This window comes from Gallus gallus, chromosome Z (assembly GCF_016699485.2).
Source record: "Gallus gallus isolate bGalGal1 chromosome Z, bGalGal1.mat.broiler.GRCg7b, whole genome shotgun sequence".
In the NCBI taxonomy this organism is placed as follows: Eukaryota; Metazoa; Chordata; class Aves; order Galliformes; family Phasianidae; genus Gallus; species Gallus gallus.
The window spans coordinates 46,835,678-46,860,425 of NC_052572.1; the positions used below are offsets into that span (position 1 = coordinate 46,835,678).

Sequence of the window (24,748 nt, forward strand, 5' to 3'; positions counted from 1 at the left end):
ATATGTATGTCCTGGAGTTACAGGTTCATTCTAACCAGAGAAAAGCATGGTGGTCTCCAGCACTTCAGGTGATACAGAAACAGGAAAAACACCTGATGTTCCGAATTTCTGACAAATTTTATTCAGGAAATCTGCTATTAAAGAATTACAAACTGCACATGCTTAGGAAGTATGTTTGAGCTTTGCAGGTGAATTTGTATAGTGTGTGTTTTGGAGTTTTCTCACCCTAGAAAGACCCAACCTGCCTTTATTAACCCAAAACACTGCAGTTGAACCCTCCCTGTAGTAACTTCTCCTACAATGCACTGAAAAGAGAATCCAGAAGTGAGACCTTCATCACTGAGAGCTGGTCTTTCCTGTGGTCTTTTGCCCTACTAGTTCTCTGGAAGGAAAACTACCTGTATGTGTGATGTTTTCTTTGCAGAGGGTGGCTGAAGGAGGGGTAAGTGCTAGGGATGAACACAGGGTCTGTACATGTGGCTAAATGCTGCCTATAGAGGCAAACAGGTATGGGAAAGAAGAAATGAAGTATTTGGGAAGGTAGTTGATACTTTCTAGGCAAGATAGTTGGGAGATATTTGAGCTGGCAAGAAGCATCTGGAGAAGTAAGACAAAGAAAGGCAGACAGAAAGAAGACTGGGATCAGATGCCTGGGTAGTGAAGATGGATACTAAGCTGGAGACAAAAACAGGAACAGTACAAGGAGTACAAGGAGCAGATTGGTTTAGGAACGCAACTGAACATAACAGAAGATGCAAAGCAGGAGAAGTTAAGCCTGAGGGATTGCAAGCAGAAGAATCTGTGTATCCATGTTGATGGATTCCTCAACGCCTTCTTTACATCTGTCTTTAATAGTCAGACCAGTTATCCTCAGGGCACTTTGCACCCTGATCTGGAAGTCTGGGCTGATATGTGGAATATCCCCCTGGAGATTCAGGTGGAGATGGTTAGGGGGCTCCTCCTCCATCTGGACTATCAGAAGTCCATGGAACCAGATGGGCTTCATCCTAGGGTGCTGAGGGAATTGGCAGGGGTGATTGCTGAGCCACTCTCAGCTATTTACCAGCGCTCCTGGATATCTGGAGAGGTTCCAGAGGACTGGAGGCTTGCCGATGTGACTCCCATCTACAAGAAGGGCCATAAGGAGGATCCGTGGAACTACAGGCCTGTCAGCCCGACCTCAGTGCCAGGGAAGGTCATGGAACAAATCATCCTGGGAGAGATCACATGGCTCGTGCATGGCGTCCAGGGGATCAGGCCCAGCAAGCACGGGTTCATGAAAGGCAGGTCGTGCTTGACCAACCTCATCTCCTTCTATGACTGGGTGACCAGACTGGTAGATGAGGGAAAGGCTGTTGATGTAGTCTACCTACACTTCAGCAAAGCTTTGACACAGTCTCTCACAGTATTCTTCTGGGGAAACTGGCTGCCCGTGGCCTGGACCGTTTTACCCTCCATTGGGTAAGGAGCTGGCTGGAGAGCCGTGCCCAACAGCTGGTGGTCAATGGAGTTAAGTCCAGCTGGTGACCTGTTTCAAGTGGTGTCCCCCAGGGGTCGGTGCTGGGGCCCATCCTGTTTAATATCTTTATTGATGACCTAGATGAAGGGATTGAGTGTACCCTCAGTAAGTTTGCAGATGACACCAAGTTGGGAAGTAGTGTTGATCTGCCTGAGGGTAGGGAGGCCCTGCAGAGGGATCTAGATAAGCTGGATCACTGGGCTGAGGTGAATGGGATGAGGTTTAACAAGGCCAAGTGTCGGGTCCTGCACTTTGGCCACAATAACCCCATGCAGTACTATAGGCTTGGGGATGAGTGGTTGGATGACTGTGAAGAGGAAAGGGACCTGGGGGTGTTGGCTGATGCTCAGCTAACATGAGCCGACAGTGTGCCCAGGTGGCCAAGAGGGCCAGTGGCGTCCTGGTCTGTATGAGAAATAGTGTGGCCAGCAGGAGCAGGGAGGTGATCATCCCCCTATACTCAGCTCTGGTGAGGCCGCACCTCGAGTACTGTGTTCAGTTTTGGGCCCCTCACTACAAGAAAGACATTGAGGCCCTGGAACGTGTCCAGAGAAGGGCAACAAAACTGGTGAGGGGTCTGGAGCACAAGTCTTATGAGGACCGGCTGAGGGAGCTGGGATTGTTTAGTCTGGAGAAGAGGAGGCTCAGAGGAGACCTCATTTCACTTTACAACTTCCTGGAGGGAGGTTGTGATGAGGAAGGGTTTGGCCTCTTCTCCCAGGCAACAAACAGGACCCGAGGAAATGGCCAGAAGTTGTACCAGAGGAGGTTTAGGTTAGACATTAGGAGAAACTTCTTCTCTCAGAGGGTGGTCAGGCACTGGAATGGCCTGCACAGGGAGGTGGTGGAGTTGCTGTCTCTGGCAGTATTCAGAAGGTGTCTGGACAAGGAGCTATGAGACATGGTTTACTAGCCTGTGGTTCCAATGGGAATGGGAGGGTGGTTGGACTAGATGATCTTGCAGGTCGTTTCCAACCTTGTGATTCTACGATTCTATGATTCTTTGGCCCCTGTACAGCTCGGACTGCACAGTTCTGTCTGGGACTTGTGAACTTTTTCTGACTGACAATATGGTAGGTTGTGCACCTCTGGTAACAGTGCTAGCTTGGGTTCTAGATGAACAGCGGCCACCTTTATGCAGTGATGCTCCTGGGCTGATAAATCCTGTGTCATTGCAGTTTCTCCTGTAACTTGTCTCTGTCTCTGTATCAGGTTGGACAGCATGTAACCTCCCTGAATTTCCTTAATCCTTCACAACCAGCTATGGCATGTAAAACTCAAAGGCAAAGCATTTCTTTCATTCTTTCACTGATCCATGCACTTCATTAGTTTCTGCAGAAAGGGTGACATGCTCGTATTGAATCAGTTACTACTGTTTCAGCTCCAGTAGCAGAGGTTTGTGCAATGGACAGTTTCAGAATTGCTACTGAGCACTGGGGGTTATCACCAGGATGCCACTCGTCTTTGAGTGCCTTTATCAGATTATTAGTATTTGTGAAGTGCTTGGATAATGCTGGGAGGAGCATCGTACCAAAGCCCATCATGATTCCCTTTAAGGACACGCTTCTACTGTTTGTAGAAAAACACCCTAACCTAAGCTGATGACTAAGGTGAATAACTGGTAATTTATTGAATGCTGCCTAAAATCAGGCATAGGTTCCACAGAAGAAATGAGCTGGGCAGATTAAATTAAAGGCTGTGTCAGACTGCATATACATAGCAACCTGAATTCCAGCATCTTCTGACATTCAAAAATTTGCTGCCTCAATAATATACAGAAAGTCTTAATAAAGGAGTAATCAAGCAAAACAGATCGCCGGGGGAAGCAAAATTGCCTTGCCTTTTCTGTCTGTGCCACAGATCGGGAAAACGAAGCAGCCTGTTTGTTGCTGCTGCTGAGGAAGCCCCAGCGTGCAGCACCACCTCCTCCAGCTCAAAGCCGGCCGCTCCAGCTGCAGCAGCAACCACCATCTTGGCCCATTTCCTTGCTGGCAGGGGAGCAACAGGTCGGCTGCCTGGTCCCTGCCTCCCTCCTGCTTCCCATGTCAGGCACAGGAGAGGTCTCCACACCCTCTCGCCCTCTCAGTTTTGCCTACACAAGTGGGCAAGCTGAGGGATGCAGTATATTAGCCATTATATCCAGCACCAACTAATCTTTCCCAGTACTTACAAATAGCCAAAGCCCAGACATGCATAAGTATCTAAGCATGGTTATGCTTGAAATGCAGAGGCTGAAGAAAACAAACTCTTTTTCTGCATCCCAGCTGCAGAAGCACAGTACAACCACCTGTGACTGCTACCATGGCTCAGGGGTTATCAGTGCAGCTGCTTGCTCAGCCTCCCTCCTTCCCCCCTGACACAATTAATCAGAAGATTTGCATGTTCAGGCTTATTTGACTCCCAGTGAAAATCTTGCGTAAGAGCTAGGGCATGTGGAATGTGGAAGGACAGTATTGTAGAGAAAAAGGAGAGACTGTAGAACAGGGGGAACTCACATAGCAAGGAAATAAGGCTAAAAGAAGAGAGGTTAAGATTGTAAGAGAGCAAGGGGATAGAGAGTTTCTATCCATTCTGAGAAACATAGCTAGTGTAAAAGAATACAGTAAAGAATCATCTCAGAAATAGACATATTTGGTAGCCTTCTCTGAATCAGGTAACACATAAATTGAGTGCTGTAGGCCAGTAAGAACCACTCTGGATTTCCTTACTCCATACAACTTGAACAGTAACTTCTCAGCAACTCGGATAGAGTGCACAGTGGCCCTCAGAACCTCTTCTGTGAATTATACCTGAAACACCTCCTGAGAATATACAGAGCAAGACGCAGTGAGGATGGTATGTTTTCAAGCTATAATTTTCTGCCATGCAGCAGATATGAAGGCTGTTTCTGAGCCCTGAGCCTTGAATTGCCTTTGTGGAATGATCTCATAACTTAAACAAATCTTGATTAAGCAATTGTAAGCTTCTTTTCTTCAGTTCAATATTCAATCTGTGGTAAGATTCCTCGTGATTCAGTAGCAGTAATCTAGGCAGGTCCTATGAGATCTATTACAGGTAGTTGATCTAGACTAGCAGTTGAAATACATCTGTAAGGAAATAGTAAACTTTTTCAATTCAGATTTAAAAAAACAAACAAACAAAAAAACCTAAGATTGGGTTTCTGTGCACTGTATGATGCTCTTCCTAAGTACCTAAATGAGTTTTTGTTTGCTACATGAGTTCCATTCCAGGTAACCCATTTGAAGTGAAAAGACATCCTAATTTACTGCTTGTGTTCCTTTCGTAAAAGTAAGTATAGCATTCAGATATAGTTGTATATGGCTCTGTAGCTAATGAAGAAAAGTGAGAAAAATGGTGTATTAGAAAAGCCACTGTGTTACATTCTCTTGTATTGAATTTTTCATTTATACTTTTTCAAATGTTTCAGTATTTCAAAAGGTGCCTGAACGTTTCTGTGCTCAGGAATAGCCAAAGAATTTCAAAATGGAATCCACATAACAAAAATGTGCCTCTAGCACTTACAAAATTAATAGCATAATGTTTTGTTTTGCTTTTTTTTTTTTTTTTTTTAGAATGCTTCACTTGGAAAAGTATCTGCAGATGAAATTTCACAGTGTTACAGACATTTTGCCCATCCTTTATTGTAATGTAGCAAAATTCTCGCAGTCTTTCAAGTGTGTCATAAAATATAAATGGCGTCTATTGATTTTTGTGACAGAGGTGCTACAATGAAGTCAGATATAACATGGGAAGCCTTGAGAAATCATTGTAATTGAAAAGTTTGCTAATGACTTCTGCCTTTCATGTGGCAGAAAATTCTAAGCAAAAAGACAGATTTCTGCCTCTTTTCTGACCAAAACTTTGTCCATATTTGATTTCCCTACAAATCAAGAGAATAACATGATCCTAGCAACACACAACTTCATACTTTTCTTTTCAACTCCCAACAATCTCTACCTCTTTGTGATCATTTAAGACTGCTTTGAACAATGTAAAAACTTAAAGACTCTCATACCTCCATTCTTCTTCAGAAACACGTGCTTATCACAGAACAACGGAATATTCCAAGTTGGAAGGGACCCACAAGGATTGTTGAGTCCAACTCCTGGCTCCACACAGCACCACTCAAAATTCAAACCCTATGTCCGAGAGCACTGTCCAAACACTCCCAGAACTCCAGCACAGGGCCCGTGCCTGCCGCCCTGGGCAGCCCATTCCATGCCCACCACCCTCTGGTGCAGACCCTTTCCCTGACCCTCAGCTGCCCCTCCCCCGACACAGCTTCATGCCGTCCCCTTGGGCCTTGTCGCTGTCACACAGAGCAGAGCTCAGCGCTGCCCCTCCGCTCTCTGTGAGGAGCTGCAGCCACCATGAGGCCTGTCAGCCTCTCTGCTGTGGGCTGAACACACTCAGGGCTCTAGGGGCCCTAGAACCTGTAATCGCTGTTGAGCACAGATGCAAAGAAGGCATTAGCTGTGCCTGCCTTGTCTGCATTTGTATTTGTGGTGACCATCCTCATTAAGTAATGGACCGATGTTATCTGTGGTCCCCCTTTAGTTAACAAATTTTTAAAATCTCTTTTAGTTGTTCCCTGTATTACTGGACACCATCAATGCCAACTGAGCTTTGGTGCATGAATCTTTCCCTACAGCATCTCTGTAGTCCTTCCACATCACCCATCCTCACTTTTTGTGGTCATACACTTTTTTTTTTTTTTTTTTTTTGACTAATCTCTAGAAGATTACTACTCAGCCAAGAAAATCTTCTGCCTCATCTACATGACTTCCGGCATTTTGAAATTACCTATTCCTGAGCTCTTAAGAGGTGATACTTAAAAAGTAACCAGCACTGATGGACCCCAAGGCCTTCAGAAGGTCCCAGAGGACCTTACTAGCTAATTCCTTGAGCAACCTGAAGTCTGCTTATCCTATATCCAGGGTTGAAATATTGTTGACAGTTTTCCTGATATTTTAAACTCAAGTACTTCATGGTCACTACTGCCAAAATGGCACCCATGAGACGCTCTCTGTTTGAGCTATAGTTTTGGGAGGGCATTTCTCCCATTTGGCTCCCTCAATACCAATATAAAGAAGTTACTATGGAGGTGTTTTAGGAGTCTCCTGGACCTGTTTGTATCATCCCAATCAACACCTGTCAAGTTGAAGTCACTCATAAAGATAAGAGCAGCTGATCTAGAAGTATCTCTCAGTTTCTTTAAAAATACTGTTTCTTGTGCCCTATCTTGTTTGGGCTTCTGGGATACTGACATTTTATTCATGTTCTCTGATTCCTCTATTGGGAACTGCTATAATTATGTGACTTCTGTTTCCATATGTCATTGTCTTTGTTGGTCTGTCTGATTCTCCAGATGTCTTTGAGCATTCTCTGTGACCGCCAGTCATTGTTGTTGTTGTTGTTGTTTTTTATCATGATGATTACTTATTTGTTTTGGAGTAGCACAAATGTGACAATTTGCAAAAAACAAAGAGAAAGTCTCTCCTCAAGAGCTTGTAGTACAAGCATTTCATTACTTGCTCCCTGAAAAACATAATAAAACATACTTCACACTCAGCTTTTCATTGCATCGCTATTTTTTCTTCTAAAAATGACTCCTAGTATTTGTTGATTGACAAAAACTTCATTATCTACTGAAGATCCACAGTGGTCCTGGAAAAGTGTCAAGTTTCTATTTTGTTTACAGTTGTTTCCAATATACTGTTGGCTTGTTGTTCCGTTATACTGACACTACTGCAACATAAGGGCTGTAAAATTTCCATAATCAATCACATACAAAATCTTAATTGGTCTTACAGGTACTGAGTTAAAAATAAGATCCTGTTGCTCATCCACATTTTCTTTGCAAAAGCTGAATTCCGGACACTGTTGGCAAGTGAGAATGAAGGGAAGTGTGCCCTTCTTCACCAGGCCACTGCTAGATCTCTTTAAGAAATGCACAAAGGTAGCATTGAGCTTCCTCTGAACAACTGTCTCTGACCAACACTTTCAGGCACGTTGTCTTAAACTGTGAAACTATTAGTAGGCATATCTGTATTTATATGTATGTGAACCTGAAGAAGAGAAACAGAAGGAAGATGTGACAAAAGACAGAAACTGAAGCTTTCATGCGTTCTTCCACAATGCATAATTATTAAGACTTTATTTTTTCCCCTTTTGAACTGTGGTACCTTATTTATAAATAACACTTTCTTATGGTATGAATTGATAAACCAATTTCAGATAGATGAAAAAGAATGAGCTCGGGTTCTCTAGATAGTGTGTTTTGTTTTTTTTTTTAAGACTGGAATACCACTTAGCCATGTCAAGAAGCATGAATGTAGGGATAATATATATATGCATGCTCCACATGTAGATAGAGGTCTTTATCTATCACCATAGAATTATATTTTTCTTGTCCTTTTCATGATTTGTTACATTTGAATATTTCTGAGATATTTTGCGTTTTGTTTTAAAAGCCATGCTCTCCTCTCCTTCAAAATTCCAGTTTTCTACTGTACTGTGGTCATACTCCAGCTATATAACTTCAGTGCTTCTCCGTTTCATGATTCCCCCTCGACATCAGTTTCATTATTTAAGAATTTACTGAATAAAAATATGATGATCTTCTAGGCACATAATATCTTCTTTTAATTTATTGCTAATGATTTTCAGGAAATTCTGACAGTACTGCAAAGGTATTTACGGGTTGCGCTTTGACTGCCATCTTGTGGTGCGACGATTTATATAGCTTCACTTCAGCTGTTCTAATGGGAAAGGCGGTGTTTCTCACGCGGTCCGTAGCGGTCAGTGAAGACGACTGTGAAGAGCAGGTAACTGCGTTGTGGTTCACCGATAGTGTTGGTAGAAGGGGAATAACTGGCGCAGAGAAGACTAGGAATTAAGCTTGGTGTGATTGTTTCTTACGCAGTTCTTACATGTAGGAATATTAGAGATTATTACATTTGTTACAATCATTTGTGGAAATTACATAAGCATTTTTCTCTTCTACCTTTACAGTGCACATACCGTATCCATTTTTCTTACTCTCTATATATATTAAAAAAAAAAAAAAGAGAGAGAGAGCAAATCCACAGCATCTACATGGTTTTATTTACCATGGGCAAAACAGTACAAGTGATTTGCTTAGCTGCAAATAACAGCTTGCTCTCTCTTTCATCTTTTGCACTGGATTTTCGTTTTGGGCTAGCAAGACAAACCAGAGTGTGGTAACTTTGGGATTGCTGGCCTTTCCCACCTTGATCCTTCCCTTATATAAGTGAGTGAAACTTACATCACGCATAACTTTCTAACTAGAAAGCAGGAAAAGCAGGACAGACTTCAGAGACTTTGAGTCCCTCTCTTGCAGCTCTCCTCTGTATCCATCTTTTTACCTCAGTTCTGTCCTCACCTCTGTGTTCTTGTTCCTGCTCTTGCTTTTTGTCTCTGTTGTTCCTCTTACTATTACTGACTAATCTGCTCAGGCTTTAGACTGTTACTGACCTCAGCCTGGTCTGAACATATTTCTTTTCTTTGCTTATTGGCTTATTCTCTACTGTAATAATGTAAGCAGGCTTTACTGCTGCAGAGGAAGAGTAGTGTGTGACAAGTTACGTCATTGCACAGCTACTATGATGAAGATCTTTTCTCCTTGCCCTCTGAGCTTTTGGAGCTTATACTGAATTTTCCTTTCTTCTGTCCTCTGTATATACTCATAGTGTTAGTACAAGGGGCAGTGAGCGCAAGCTAGAACACAGGAGGGTCCCTCTGAACATAAAGAAACCTTCTGTACTGTGTGGATCTGGCACAGATTGCTCAGAGAGTTTGTGGAGTATTCATCTTTGGAAAACTTCAGCAGCCTGAGTGCAGTCCTGGACAAGCAGCTCTGGGTGCACTTGCTTCATCAGAAGGGTTGGATTAGATGGTCTCCAGAAATGCCTGCCAACTTCTATCATTCTACGATTCTATGATTCTGAGATATTTGACTTAATTTTGCAAAACTGCAAATAATTATTATTCTTTAGTATTGAGATGTGAAGGCAACGGAGTTATTTTGTAGTAGCAGAACAGGAAGAGTGAAATGCTATGAAACTCATCGACGTGCTTTAGCAAGTGAGTTTAGGATTACACATTGAAACAGAACAAATGAGAGAAAAACTCAAGCTAGAAAATACCATATTTTCAGTGACACAACGTGGTGTTAACATGACAAGCAGAGGAAGAATCACTTTTCAAATCAGATTTTTATCTTGCTAATGTCCCTTTAGCCAGGAGGGCTGTGGGAAAGATAGGCTCCCTGGCTTTTGTCAAGAAACTCAGCTGAGACAAATCATCTTGACTTCATCCTGAGGTTTGGCTGCAATGACCAATATTCATCAACTTCAGAATAATGCCTCTTTGTCTATCACAAAACAAATAGCACCAGTAGTTGGAGCTATCGCTTGTCTGACATGTTTTGCATGTGAGGATTTTCAGCAAGCAAGAAATACAGTTGAGTTGAGTGTGCATGGAAAACGTAAAGAATTTGCTCTCATACTTTAATAGGTGACCCACTCTCACCATCTGTACAAGAAGTCTAGGCATTAAATATCAACTTGTGTATTTATTTGAAGACATATTCCAGTTTTCATGGAAAAAGAGGACAATATTTAAATCCTAGGGCTTTTTGTTTGTTTTTTTGTTTCCTATTTGTAACAGCATAAAGTGTGGTGGCAAGTTTTTTTTTTATTATTACTACAATGATATAGTTGAGTAGAAAAAAAGAAGATGTAAAGTGTCAGAAGGCTTCGTTAGACATACCAGAAATGCTGTTAGAAAACTATTTGCATGAAATCTGTTTCCAGGATTTCTAATACACTTCACTGTCACATAAATACTGAGTTTGTATAATTTCTGGTTTTGACAGTAGGAAATTTCAAATCTGCTTTTCTAAAAGCAGTTTAAGGCATCTATCCTAATGCTCTGGACTTGTCAGCATGACAATTCTACTCCTCAAAAATCATGAGTTGTCCTGTGTTTAATAGCATTTTAATCACAGAGATTTTTGATGAAGAAGGTGAGGACAAACAGTCTGTCAATGGACAATAAGCAATTTACTTACACAAAAGATATAAGGATTTAGAATGTAATCCCACTCTTCCATGACTTAGCATAATTCCCTGGTGAAATTACTTAGCTTGTCTGTACCTCCGTTTACTTGGCTGTATAAAAGCTTAGTGATACCTGCCCATCTCATCTACACTTCCTTGTGAAGATCAATCTATTTTTATGCTTGCACAGTGCTCTAAAATACCAAAGTTCATGTTTTGTTCTTCCCCTAATTATTGTTTCTTTTTAAATGTTCGTTATTGTAACAAGTAGACATCAAAGTTTTCCATCATAGGGGATCAGATTTTGATCTTTTTTTTTTTTTTTCTGTTAATATTAAATTGGAAATAGTGGTTATTCGAGGAAAAAAAAACTTGAAGACAAATGAGTGCTCAGCTGATGCTGGTTCTGCATCCAGCAGTAACAGGAGAAAATGGTCCTGTGGGAAGCTCAGTCTGGGAAGAAGGCAACTGTTTTATGGGTCACGGCTCAAGGACTTTGCAGGGCAAATCAATCAGTTAATCACTATTTTAACTAGTCACACAAGTTATTGGAGAGTGAAGAATAGGAACCTTGCTGCTCTTACGGTCTTTTCTGTCAGCTGATTAATGACACAGAAGAAAACTGAGTCTCTTTTCCAAATAGCATTTGAAGAACCAAACCTCGTGATTCTCCTTGTAGGCTGCTGCTGAATAAATAACCCCAGGAGACTGCTGAGAAAGAATTTGGAAATCATGTTTGTTTGGAACGAATTTTTATGTTCAGCTAAACCAAAGCAGGAGGATGACTTGAAGCACTAAGTCTACTCTGGGGAGAATAGTTAGCCACACACAGCACCCTCACACCAAATATGTTTTACTAGGAGGTAGAAGGGTAGGAATAGAAATGATTGTTCCTAATTTACAATTCCATTACTGACACTATGTCTCATCATACTCTCTGTTAAGTAATAAACTGTTGTCTTAACTGATGTTAGGTTTGAGCTCACACTGCCCTTTAGAAAACCAAGTAATGAAATATCAGGAAGTATAAAGCAAGAGTCCATGCAGAATTAGCTCCAGGCACCTAAAATGACTAGATGTTGCAAACCGAAAATGTCATTTTGCAGCTAACGGATCATCTGCTTCTCTGGCCTTGAGTTTAAATCCTGAATTCATTGTACTAGGATTTGATGAGCAGCTACTGATTTATTTAAATTAAGCCTTCATGGGATAAACCGTGGTTTTAGGCTGGCCCTGAGGATCCTGACTTCTGGCTAGCTCTCTTCCAGATGGTAGTCATCCTACCAGTGTGTCCAGCCCTTGACAAGGAGCAAAACTAAAATGACTCTTCTTCAAAGCAAGCTGATCTGAGCAAGCTGATACTGTTTAGAGAAATCATGGAGGGGGGGAAAAAAATGCATGGAGGAATTTTTCTAAGTGTTGTTCCCCATAAGTTATGGAGCCTGACTCAGAACTGAACCAGATCTCAAAGTTTTAACAAGACTAGTAATTTAGAATTATAGCTGAATAACTTGTAAAGATTCTTTTACCACGTATGTCTCTGTCCATGAAGAAATATACAGGATAATACCACAAATGCTGTGCAGATTGTGGCTAGTTCTGTGGGTGTTTCAATAATCTCAAAACCCAGCAACAGTTTCGTTGTTCAGATTTCCTCGATAAACTGGAAGCTCAAGCTTCCTTAGAAGGTAAAATGAAAGCTGGAACTGTTAATAAGTTTTCCTCGTGATTATGGTTAAATTATTAATCTTTTATGAGGTTTGTCTAAAAGGCATCAGTCGTACCTCTGCCTCTGGAAGAGGACGAAGTACCCTGGCATGTTCAAGCACTCAGGCAAAATAACATGGTGCCTGATTTGGTGGCTCTCTTGAGTATGTTTGTACATATGCAAATCGTGTTCTTGCCTGATGGCTGTCATGTACTTGTGTGGGAGTATAAAGCTGTGTAGTCGCCACTTTTGGAGGTTTTCAAAACCAGACTGAACAAAGGCCTGAGGCAGCCTTGTCTGGCCTCACAGCTGATCTTGCTTTAAGCGGGAGCTTGAATTAAACACTGCCTGAGACTACTTTCAAGCTGAGTAACCTTATGATACCATGACTCTACGGCTTCACTTCAACATTTGATGAAATATCATCAGTTGGAAGCTGGGTCAACTTTGACTGACTGTCAGACCCCCATGCAGATGTTCTTTCACAGCTTGCTCCTTGACAGAATTCAGGAGAAAAAAAAACAGATGAAAAGCTCATCGGTGAAGATAAGCACAGGGAGAGAGCTCACCATTTATCATCATGGGCAGAACAGATTCAACTTGGAAAAAACTGATTTAATTAATTGCCAGTTAAAAAATAGAATAAAATAGTGAGAAACAGTGATCAAATCTAGGACACCTTTACACCCTTCTTCCTAGGCTCAATTTCACTTCTTCATTGTCCAGTCCTCTACCTCCTTCCCCTCCGCACTGAATCACAAAGAGGAGGTGGGGAATTGGGGTTGAAGTTCTGCTCCCTTCTTAAAACTTTCCTCTGCTTCAGTACATACCCCTCCCATGGACTTGAGTCCCTCGTCAGCTCCTTCAGTTTAAGTTCTCTCTGTGAAGTCCTTCAGAAACAGGCTGCTCCAGTATGATTCCCCACTTCCCACCAGATTAACTGCACCTACGTAAGCTGCTCTCCACAGGCTGTAGTTCCTGCTGTGGATCTGCTGCACCCTGGGCTCCTTCATGGCTATGTGGGGAGATCTGCTCTGGGTCTGGAGAGACATCCTAATCCTCCGTGGGCCTCTCGTGGGCTGCAGGGAGCTTCTGCTCTTCCCCTGATGCACCTCCTGCCCTCCTCCTCCACTGACCTTGGTGCCTGCAAGGCTTCCATTTTCTCAAAACTGCTGCGCTGCATTTTTTACCCTTTCTTAAACATATAATAATATAAGCATAGAATCATGGAATGGTTTAGATTGAAAGGGACCTTTAAGATCATCTAGTTCTTACCCCCCTGTGATGGGCAAGGACACCTCCCTCTGAACCATGTTGCTCAAAGCCCCATCCAGCCTGGCTTTGAATGCTTCCAGGGAGGGGGCATCAACAGGTTGCCTCGCTGGGCAACCTGTTCCAGTGTCTCACTGTCCTCACAGTAAAGAATTTCTTCCTAATATCTAGTCCAAATCTACCCTCTTCCAGTTTAAAGCCGTTTTCCCTCATCCTAGTGTTACATGTCTTTAAAAAGTCCCTCCCCTGTGGGTAAGTACTTTCCTTCAGGTACAGGAAGGCCTCTATAAGGTTCCTATGGAGCATTCTCTCCTCTAGGATGAAGAGCCCCATCTCTCTCAGCCTGTCCTCACAGGGCAGGTGCTCCAGCCCTCTGATCATCTTCATGGCACTCTGGACATGGTCCAACAGATCAAAGAAGTTCTTCTTGTGTTGGGGGCTCCAGAACTGGATGCAGTACTCCAGGTGGGGTCTCAGGAGAGCAGAGTTAAGAGGCAGGATCCCCTCCCTTGATCATGCTTCTCTTGAGGCAGCCCAGGATATGATTGGCCTTCTGGGCTGCAAACACATGTTGATGGCTCATATTGAATTTCTCAGGAATGGACACACTCAAATCCTTCTCCACAGGGCTGCTCTCAAGCCATTCTCCTCCCAGCCTATATCTGTTTTTGGGATTGCTTCGACTCAGGTGCAGGTAAACATGTTTCCTTGAGGCAGTGCAGTGTGGCTTCAGGGTCCCCATGTACCCTGCAGTGAGGCCATTGGAATCAGCTGGAGTCAGCTGTGACTGGCCTGGGGCAGCCCTGGACTTGCCTCATAGAGAAGGCTGATAACCCCTGACCAGCACCAGGTCACCCACACTCAGTACAACTTCTACTCAGTGGTCTACTAAGCCTGGCTGCTCTAAGTCCAGAAGGATTACATGGGAAAGAACGAAAACTAAGTCAACTTCATAAGTTTGTTCCTGAGCCTGGAAGCTTCAGCCTGATACCAAGAGGAGTAATGTCATGAAATTATGAGTTTCAAAGACTTAAATAATCTGAAAATATAAAAATGGTTTAACCTAGCACACTGCCACTGCTCATGCTTTTTACAGATAAATGAAACTCTACCAATGACTGGTATGCAATCAGTATCCCTTTCTTGGGTTTCTTAACATCTCCATGAGGAGAACTCTATAAATGAAAGATGTTTACTGAGTTTTTACTGATTTTTTAATAGATTTTGGATAGTACAGACAGAAGCAGACAGATGTACAACTTAATTAGCTTTAAATTTTAATTGATAAACTATATAATATTAGAGTCTGTGCAAGCACATCTCAATAAATATGCAAGGAATGAGGTAGAATTTGGCTGTAGGGATTGGTTGGGTTAACAGTCTTAAAGGTATGAATAAAAAAACAAATGGTATTTCAGGTATGCTGTTCTGGCAAAGAAGTAAGATGCCAGGAATATAGCACCTATAAAAGTAGCATAAAATGATATAAAATACATGTGCGAACAAATCAGGAGTTCATTCTCATCTTGTGCTAGCAGCAATGGAAGTGTTACGAATGAACGTGATATTAAAAATATGGAAAATTTAAGGTAATAAATAAGGCTTTCTGTAAAAGTATTAGTAGGGAAGGAACGATTTAATCTCATGAACCCCCTCTTTGCCAGTGCTGTGCCAAATCCTCTTACAACTTTAGAGGATTTCTGTATCAGTTCTTGGCAATCTATACCATTCTATAATATGATGAATTTGAAAGAGTTGATATATTAGGATAACAATATAGTTTACAAGTTGTGTTAGCTGAGAAACAATTGTACTCGTGTCCTAGAAAATACAAAAATGTCCATAACGTGACCAATTTGTATATGATATACTTAGTGTCCTATACATGGAGGTGAACGCTTTAACACTGGGACATTCAGGATCTCCTTTCGGTGTCCTGCATAGGATGCCTTTTTCTCCAAGACTGATGAAATCAATTTTTGTTTTCAGGGAATGGAAACATGTTTTATCAACAGGTGCTTCATTTTGTGTATTTAGCTGAGAAAACAAGGCCTTGCAAATGCAAAAATACCTTCTGTGTGACCAGCTAGTACATGAGTAGCTGTTTATCCCATTTGGTTAGGAAGAGTCACAATAAGGCATGCTATTAGATCTGGTGGCTGAAATACCAGAACCCTATGTTTAAAAACTATGAAGTAAAATGCTGTGAGAGAAAGGCAGTTTGGTACTGTGAGAAGCAGAGGGGAGCTGTGGAAGCAGATATTGGAGAAGAACACTCAAGGTGCTAGACCACACTCCAGTAGCCTTCAAGGCAAGATGCTTCATTTTAGGGTAGTTGCTGTGCCAGGAGTATTTGCATTCCATCAGAGCTGTTTACATTTACATGACCTAGCCTGATCCTGTCTTTCTATCTCTGGTTACCAGACCCAGCTCCTTCAAAAAACACCTTCTGCTTTAAAGTCTTTTTAGCAGACTGTCATCCTCGTCCTGTTTTTCAGCTTATATGATTTTTTCCTTCCACTTTTCCACATTTTTTTCTCTCTTCTCTTTTTCTCCCTTCACTGCTTATTTTGTTTTCCTTGTTTACACATCTCTCCCATATGCTTACTTTGCACTTCTTGTCATCCCAACAACAAACAGATGTTTCTTATTCCTCCTCACCTTCTCTTACCGTTTACTTGTATTTTCCTTTCTCCTCTCCTATGGTGGAAATAAAGTTTCTTTTCAGCCTTATGAAGGTGACCAGGTAACTTGAGAGCAAAAGTGGAATGGCAAGAAATTAGACTGTTAGCTATACAGAATAGTGGGGATTAGTAAGCATTGCCATAGTCTTGAAGTGTGGTGAAATTTACACCATGACAATATGAAATGCTGTAGAACCAGAACTTGAAACATGTGAATTTCTTTCTTCCTTCCTTTCTTTCTTTCTTCCTTTCTTTCTTCCTTTCTTTCTTCCTTTCTTTCTTCCTTTCTTTCTTCCTTTCTTTCTTCCTTTCTTTCTTCCTTTCTTCCTTCCTTTCTTTCCTTCCTTCTTTCCTTCTTTCCTTCTTTCCTTCTTTCCTTCTTCCTTTCTTTCTCTCTCTCTCCCTCCCTTCCTTCCTTCCTTCCTTCCTTCCTTCCTTCCTTCCTTCCTTCCTTCCTTCCTTCCTTCCTTCCTTCCTTCCTTCCTTCCTTCCTTCCTTCCTTCCTTCCTTCCTTCCTTCCTTCCTTCCTTCCTTCCTTCCTTCCTTCCTTCCTTCCTTCCTTCCTTCCTTCCTTCCTTCCTTCCTTCCTTCCTTCCTTCCTTCCTTCCTCTCTCTCTTTCTCTCTTCCTCTCTCTCTCTCTCTCTCTTTCTCTCTTTTTTTTAATGTTATTTGGTTTCTTAAATAATCATAGGACTAAGAAAATGGTTTTGAAGACAGGATAAGTAATTTAATTTCTTTGTTTTATTAAGGGACTTCCTGGCCCATGCAGTTCTCATTTACATTTTTTAATGTTGTAAAGAAAGAATCAAAGGCTAACAAATGATGTGCACACAGACATGTTGGTCAGGTGTAACCACCCTTACAAATAAACTCCCAGAAAAGAGGTAAACAGCCCAGATCTTCCTGTTGTTCAGCTTGACTTCTTATTTCCAGAAGTTTCTGAATTCCCGGGCTCCGCAGCAAGAAATGATGCCATGTGCAGGGGAAGGTGGTAAACAGGAAATCAATTTGATTGCTCAGTGGCTCAGCTCTTTGAACTGGAGAAATCTCTGAAATGAGATGCAGTGACTGGTTTAGGAGCTTAAGCCCATCCTCTGTCTACAGAAAGGAAACCTGAAGTCACAGCAGGCCGCGTGGCATGTTCCAGCCAAGTGCCTGAGTCCACAAGATGAACTGGTTATTTCCTTGATCTGTTGAAGGGAGCTGCTGATATCCCGTTGCTTACGAATCACCATAGATATGTGTTGTCACTGAATAAAAGATATCTTCTGATTACCTACAGCATCCCATCACCATAGCTCACCACAGGGGATATTCTCCAGACAAATACTACATCTGCGTCAGTTTAACTGTCTCCTTACTTGTTGCCTCCCTGAACAGCATTAGAGTTCTTGCTGCATGAATCTGCTCAGCCTATGTTTGGCTTGCCTATGTAATTGCTTAGGTTTATTGTGTGCCTGACTTCATTTCCAGCATATGTAGAGGTCTAATGTAGTCATATAACCCTCTGGGAAACAGAACTGAGGATCCCTTGGCTATAATGCCCCCAAACTCCTACATTCACTGTGTTTGGGAGAGGAAAAGAAGAGGTGATTGTTACAGACAAACAGTTCAAACAACAGCAGACTGACTACCTGAGTCCCCTGTAATCTGACAGCCAGCATGGACAGCTTATCATTGGATGTAAGATGCTTCAGAATAATATTTAGAAGCCTTTTAGACAAACATTGGAGATCATCTACTACTTTGGTACACATACCTCTAGCTCCCTGAGCACTAAGGTTTTGGTACGTAATTCCTCACTGACTTACTACTTCTGGAGCACCTCTAATGTGGTGGGACAAACTCCACAGACTGGACTCAGTAATATTTCCTGTTCTTCTGCATGGATCTGCTCAGTCCTGTCTGACTAAGAAAGGTGGTGGTTTATCCTTTAGATAGTGTGGTTTGAAAAAACTATGTTCTCCACCTTCTAGGTGTACATAGATCTTTGTGGCTTCTACTTTTCTGGTGATCGATGCCACAGTGTAACAATTGAAAGAATCAGAACATTAATTCAGGTCTGAGAGAGAATACATATATATTTTTTCTTTTGGTAAGTTGATTATGTTTTGCCTCTCAACTATTGTTACTATTAATATACATTCAAGTTTTGCCAAGGAAGTTCAGCATAAGCAAAACAAAACAGGATCATCTGGTTCTTCTTTGCATAAGGGTAAGTTGTCAAAGTCTTAACAGAGACTCTGTAAAATCACATCGCAGCAAAATTAGGTTGAATAAACAGTAGCTAATTCCTTTTCTTTCTTAAGACAGGAATTATTATTATTTTTTTTTTTACCGTGAAGGAAACATACAGATTCTGCAGTTTCTAATCTTAACTCTATAGTTTAAAATAAATATTCTAAAAACTTTACATTTTTCATTGGAGAAATTACTTTTAACAGCATGTTCTTTTTGTTCAGAGATCAGAAAATGATATATTTTTATGATTTGCTTAATCATTCAGTATGCGTTTGCAGCGCTGCAGTCTCCTGGGGTTTTGCTAAGCAAACAATTAAGGAGAAAAAAACGGGGCTTTACTCGGTGGCATATCAATTCAGAGCTCCCCAAGGTGTTCATTGCTATAGAAGTCCTATAAATATTATCAGCTATTCAAGAGTAATTTGAGACATTCAACATTTTTTTTTTCCTCCTGATTATTGCTGCTTTATAGATCTAGATAGTATCCTTAATTCAACATCTAACATATTTATCATAAGTGATATGTCTTACTCTAAGGGCTCTTAATGTAAGTGTATTAAGTAAAGAAGAGCTCTGTAAGTGTATTAAATAGAGAATAACGTGAAATCCCAATTCACTGTGGGCTGATCCTGCCCAGTGGATGCATACTTATGACGTGTAGTAATGCGTAGTTTGGTGTGAGAAACGTGCATTTAAGTGCATTTGGGTGGAAGGGCCAGAAAATAATATGGCTTCCAGTAGCGTGTCAAACGTCTGAAGAACCTCTTTTGAAGGACTGAAAATGATTGGGGCAGTTATGAGGCAATGATGTGTGGGCAGGTGGACACATATAGAGCCAGAGTGGTGCAGTGCAGCTGAAATACTTGTACTTCATGCTCCTGTGACAAACCTAGTCCCGACCAGAAAATGCCTACTGAGCAGTACTCCTGTTAGGAATTTCTTTGATTGAAGAAGCATTTGGGGTTGTATATTTAGAGCATACGCTGTTGTTTCCCATTTTCATTTTGCACTTGTTTCATTAGACCTCAATGCTTTGCTCTGTTCTGTGTGTGAGCAAGGAGCTGAATCCAGGAGGCTTGGTCTTCATGCGAGGAAGAAGGTGCAGATGGTACTTTGTAGCTGGTCTTAACTTTCCACCTTCCAGCCTTCCAGATGCCACATGGATGAGATACAGGAATTACTTTTCTACAGACTGGCGAATAAGAGTGACAGAGTCAGTGGCTGAGAGAAGCTCAGCATGTCTCTTGCTGCATGCTCATTAGTGAGAAAACAGGCATGCTGAATGCTCCTTCAGGCTGTTAGCGCTACTGTTGATATGCTAGAATATGGATATAGGTCACTTCATATACAGAAGTCATTGTGGCCCTCAGTGTCTTGTTCATACGACCACATTAAAAATACTTGGTTGCAGCAAAACTAATCGTGATTCGGAGGACATGCTGGATAATAGCAACTGCAGTGAATTGCACTGGGTTCCTCGTTCAGAAGATGATGGACAAAAAATGCCTTTATGACCCGGTCCTGTACTCACATGCCTGAGTTAAACATGTCCATAAGTGTTTGTGTGATGAGACTTGATGTCAGCAAGTTTTCCTTTGGAGTGCTTGACCTGTGTTTCTTCGTGCTGAGAGAAGAAAAACTAGCTCGGTTTCCTAATGGATTTGGAAAACAGATGACTGTCTCGCGTTTCTCTCAATTCGTGAGCCAGCCTGATACTTGAAATAAATAGGCAGGGCTGGTGTTAACGTAGTGTAAAGCTCTGAGCAAACCTTGGGTCCTGTATTTTTGCCCCTCTTAATCACTTGTTTTGCTTTCTCGATCTCCTTGAGTCACACTGATCCCTTGCAGAGATTCCATCCTCTCTTATTCTGCTGTCCTAGGGATTTTCTAACTTCCTTAGTCCAGGACTCCCTTCAAGGTCCTTACCCCAGATGGTGGGTTCTGATAGTGCTGGCAAACCAGCTGCCAGCTATGCTCTGGGGCAGTAGCTGTGTAGGAGGCGATTTTAGATTAATGGCTCTGTGCTACAAACACTGGCATCAGCTGAATGTGAGTGCGTATTTGATATAGTCCCAGAGGAGCAATCATCTGATGTGTAGTAGCTTGAAAAGAATCTTCAAAACAGAGGACACTGAGTCATTCACTTGGACTGCCTATAACCTTGATTTAAACTGCTCAGGTGCGGGACTGTGACTGAGCAATATGATCCGTTTTTAAGTTACAGCTAAAGGTTTTAAAACAGATTCCGAGTTCACCGAGCCCTCCCCCTCACTTGATTATCAGTGATTTATACATACATAATGACTTTAACTGACTGAGGGGGTAATTTATGTCATGACATGCATGATATATAGATCTAAATAGACTAAATAGGGGGGAAAAGGAACCATCTGCTCCCTGGGAAACTGTCTGTTGTCAGAAGGATTCAAGAACTGTTTGAAAAACACGGCAAGAAAAGCAGGAATAAATTTATCTGGATTTCTTGTAATGTCTAAGCGACGTGCTCACTGGGCATACACGGTCCAACAAACATGATTAGGAACTTGAATTTTTAAGCTTTTGCAATACTTTGCATTCTGTTCTTACGAACACATATGTGATGCCAATTATGCAACTCTGACAAATTAGCCTTTTGCCCCGATGGTCACTCTGCCCATGGAAAACATTGATCGGCTGGTTTGTCCTTCTATAGGGTGGATGAAGAGATCCCAAGATCTTGCTGTTCAGGTTTGCACGCAGTCTGCACTGAAAAAGGGAAAGGGAAAACAGGCTTCTATTTAGGGCAGCATTTAAATGCAGAAGTGTTGTTGTCTATACCACACACCTACATGGCTGTGAGGCTCTGCCAGGGGGAAAGTCTCCTCTTGCACAATGTGAGCAAGCCAACTGTAAGAAAAACAGTTAACACGTACTCTTAAATGTACGCATGCAGATGTGTCTGATCTCCAGCAGGACAACTCATGCATGCAAAGTGAGGTAAATGCAGGGCGTCTGTGGGAGCAGGGCTTAACTTCTGATCGAAGGGGAAGAAACATACAATATTGGTAGCAGTGGTAGCAATAATACACAGGTGGGCAACTGAGTGGTCCAGAAATTATACAGAGGCACCTGCAACTTCTTTTGCGTCCTATTTCTTCACAGGACCGATAGTTTTTAAATACGTTTGCGGCAAGTTCGCTATTTACAAGAGAAGGCGCTTCCGGCCGAGGCGCTAAAGCCATCCTTTCTCGGACCCTCCCGCCGTTTTGTCCAGCGCTCCCCCACCGCGGGCGGACAGAACCTATCAATCGTCCCCGGCCCGACGCCCGCGAGGAGCCCGGCCCGCCCGGGGCCCAGCAGGGGTCACTGCTGCCGCGGCGCGGGGCGCGGCCGGGCGGGGCGGGGCGGCGGCGGGCAGGGCAGCTCTGGTCTGGGCTGGAGCCGGGGCGCACGCTCCGCCGGGCAGCGCTCGGTGGACAGGTGCCGTCTGCGGCCTCCGTGCCGGACGCGGCCGCCCGCGGCTCCTCTACAGCAGGGTCGGCGGGCGCGAGCCGCGGCGCTGCCTCGGCGGCCGCTCCGCCGCACAAAGAGGCGGCGAGGGAACGTGCGCGCACGGGGAGGGGGACGGGCGGGTGGGCGGCTCGGCACCTCCCCGGGGCGGCGGCGGCGGCGGAGCGCCGTGACAGCGAGGGCTGTGCCCGGCTCCTTCCTCCGCAGCTCCGCGCCTGCCTCTCCGCGGGGAGCTGCCCGCAGCCCCGTCCAAGCGCTCCCGGGGGATGGCCGCGGCGGAGGGCGGTCCCGCGGGGCCGGGCGCTGAACTATAGCGGCCCCGGCCTGCAGCCGACGCGGCGGGGCGCGGAGCCCGACGCGGCCCTGCCCGGCTGCGGCTCAGCCCTAATCGGCCCCTGGCGCCCAGCAGGCATGGGCTGCTTCTGCGCCGTCCCGGAGGAATTCTACTGCGAAGTTTTGTTCCTGGACGAGTCCAAGCTGACCCTCACCACGCAGCAGCAGGGCATCAAGGTGAGGGCGGGCGGGCGGCGGGGCTCCCTCGCGTCTGGTCGTGTGGCCGGGAGGGGTCCCGGGGATCCCGCGGGAGGCGAAAAAATTACGGGGTGGCTTTGGTTGCGGTCCGGTGAGGGACGGGCGGCCCGGGAAGACGTATGGCTCGGAGAGCTGTAGGATTTCGGTCAGCAGGTGCCGGGCAGCGCGGAGCACTCCGAATACTCCACGCAAGTGTTGTCCTGTACGTGCCGCAGAGAAAGAAGAAATAGAAGAGTGCGCTGCGCAGTCCCCCTGAGCCGCCGCTCCCGGCGGTGCGTCCCCGGCCCCCGGGTAGCAGCAGCTCCCTTTGGCTGTGGGTAAGGGGTCCCCAGCCCGGCGCTGGGACGGTCCTGGCGTGCTCGGTCGCGCGGCTCTGCGCTGCGGTTCTGTGCCTCGCGCTGCTGAGCCCCGGCAGTGAGTGGAAGCCGAGGTTTTGCTGAAGGCCTCTGACTTGGTCCGGTTTGGGTAAGCCCGGAAACAGCAGATGGTGTGTCTTGGACACTTGAAGCTCAACGCGAGGTCTTGGAATTGTTAGCAAAATGATAACGTACTTGAATCAGGAAATCAAACGAACAACAAAAAATAACAGAACTGTCAGTTTTTCTAACTTGATTCTGGGAAACGAATGAGACGTTCGAGGCAAAATTTTTGCTGGGATAGCCTGTATGTGTCAGCTCCAGTGACTGAAGTTTACTGGAGCAAACCAGGGAAAAGAAAGGAAAGGAGGAACAGAGAGCCTGTAATTAGCAATATCGGTATAACCAGAATCTTTAGCACTACCAGCTCAGTGCGTACTGAGAATTTTCAAGCTTTGCAGAACCAACGACCTGCAGATAGCTCACAAATCCAAGCCGAGTGCAGAGGAGTAAGCAAATTGCAGTGATACTGGAATTCAGTACCTAGCTAAGGTCCTTCAGGTGTGAGCTTTGACACATCTGAAAAACTCGCCTGTGCGGTCACAGAGGGACATTTGAGGAATAATCTCTAGAAATAATCCTGTAGTTAGCTTCGCAAATCCAAGACCTGAAAGGTGGTGGTTGTTTGCAACGTTTGGCAGAATCGTCCCGTGTGAAGGAAAGGGTCTAAAAAAGGCACAACTCTGCTTTGAGAATCTGAGACCTGAAGTGCTGGGAATAGTCCTGTTTCAGATCAGGGTGTGGTTTCCTGCCATTGTTGCTGCGACCTGGCTGCGGTGTGATGCTGAAGATTTGATCCCTTCCACCTGCTCCTTCCCAGTGTTGAATTGCCATTCATTGAATTGTTGAATTCCCTTTCCCATTGAGCAGTCCTGGAGCGAGCTGGAGCAGTTTGTGGATCTGACAGGGAAGTAATAGTTGGCTAATATTGTGCAGTGAGCACTGGGATTACACCCTAGGGAACTTTAGGGAAAGGAGAATCCTTTTTTTTAATTATTAATTATTATTATTATTATTATTATTATTGATAGCAGCCTTTTTGTTAGTTTTTTTTTTTTTTTTTGTTTGTTTGTTTTAGATTTAATTTGTGTGATGTGAAACCACACCCTGGTGCTGCCGCTCCAGGAGCAGAAGGGAGCTGTGCAGCTCTCTGACCTTGCCAGTGGTTTCCACCTTTGTGTTCTTTCTTCCTTGTGTTTGTACAGCTGTGTGTGAAGAGCAGTGCATGTCTAGCTGAGGAGGAGCTACCACTTTTCCTCTGTCTGGGTTAGTCCTCTCTTGGATCCTGGTCCTCTTTAGAGTAGAGGGCAGAACCGAGTCCTGGTTTATGCCACTTTAAATCACTTTTTTTCTGTGGTTTTCCACATGATTGTTCTGAAGGAAAAAAAAAATCTTAGAATTTGTCATATCCTGACAAATTTGATGTTATAACCATGACATAAACCAGTTGTATAGCTTTGCCAAATGTTTTGTTTGTTGGCATACGTACCTCTAAAAATATATTCTTAATGAATTTGTTTTTATAGCATTTCAGCTTTGGCACGAGGTACAGATTATGCATGTTTTTATGTATTTTATTCTAAACCTAAGATTTCCTTCTTTCTTCTGTTTTCACATGTTTAATTGGGTTTACAGTCACTCAGGAAGCTTACAGCTTTTGTACAGTTGTACAGATTGTTCTCTATTACAAATGCAGAGATTTTCAGGTGGTTATAAAAGTGACGCTATTCCCTCCTTCTCCCCGAAGTATTTGCGTTTCTGCTAGAGATGAAAAACACAACTTGACGGCAGTTTACTGTCTGTG

General features: G+C 43.5%; 1 protein-coding gene across 3 annotated transcripts in view; it reads left to right on the plus strand.

Moving 5' to 3' along the window:
* The first annotated feature begins 22,309 nt into the window (after nt 1-22,309).
* The window catches only part of EPB41L4A (erythrocyte membrane protein band 4.1 like 4A), a 127,286-nt gene continuing 124,847 nt past the window's right edge, over nt 22,310-24,748 (plus strand). For all 3 annotated transcript variants that reach the window (XM_413976.8, XM_040655713.2, XM_040655714.2), the window contains exon 1: nt 22,310-22,507. In XM_413976.8, coding sequence (XP_413976.4) covers nt 22,409-22,507 — 99 coding nt within the window. In that variant the 5' untranslated portion in view covers nt 22,310-22,408. The remainder of the gene's footprint in view (nt 22,508-24,748) is intronic.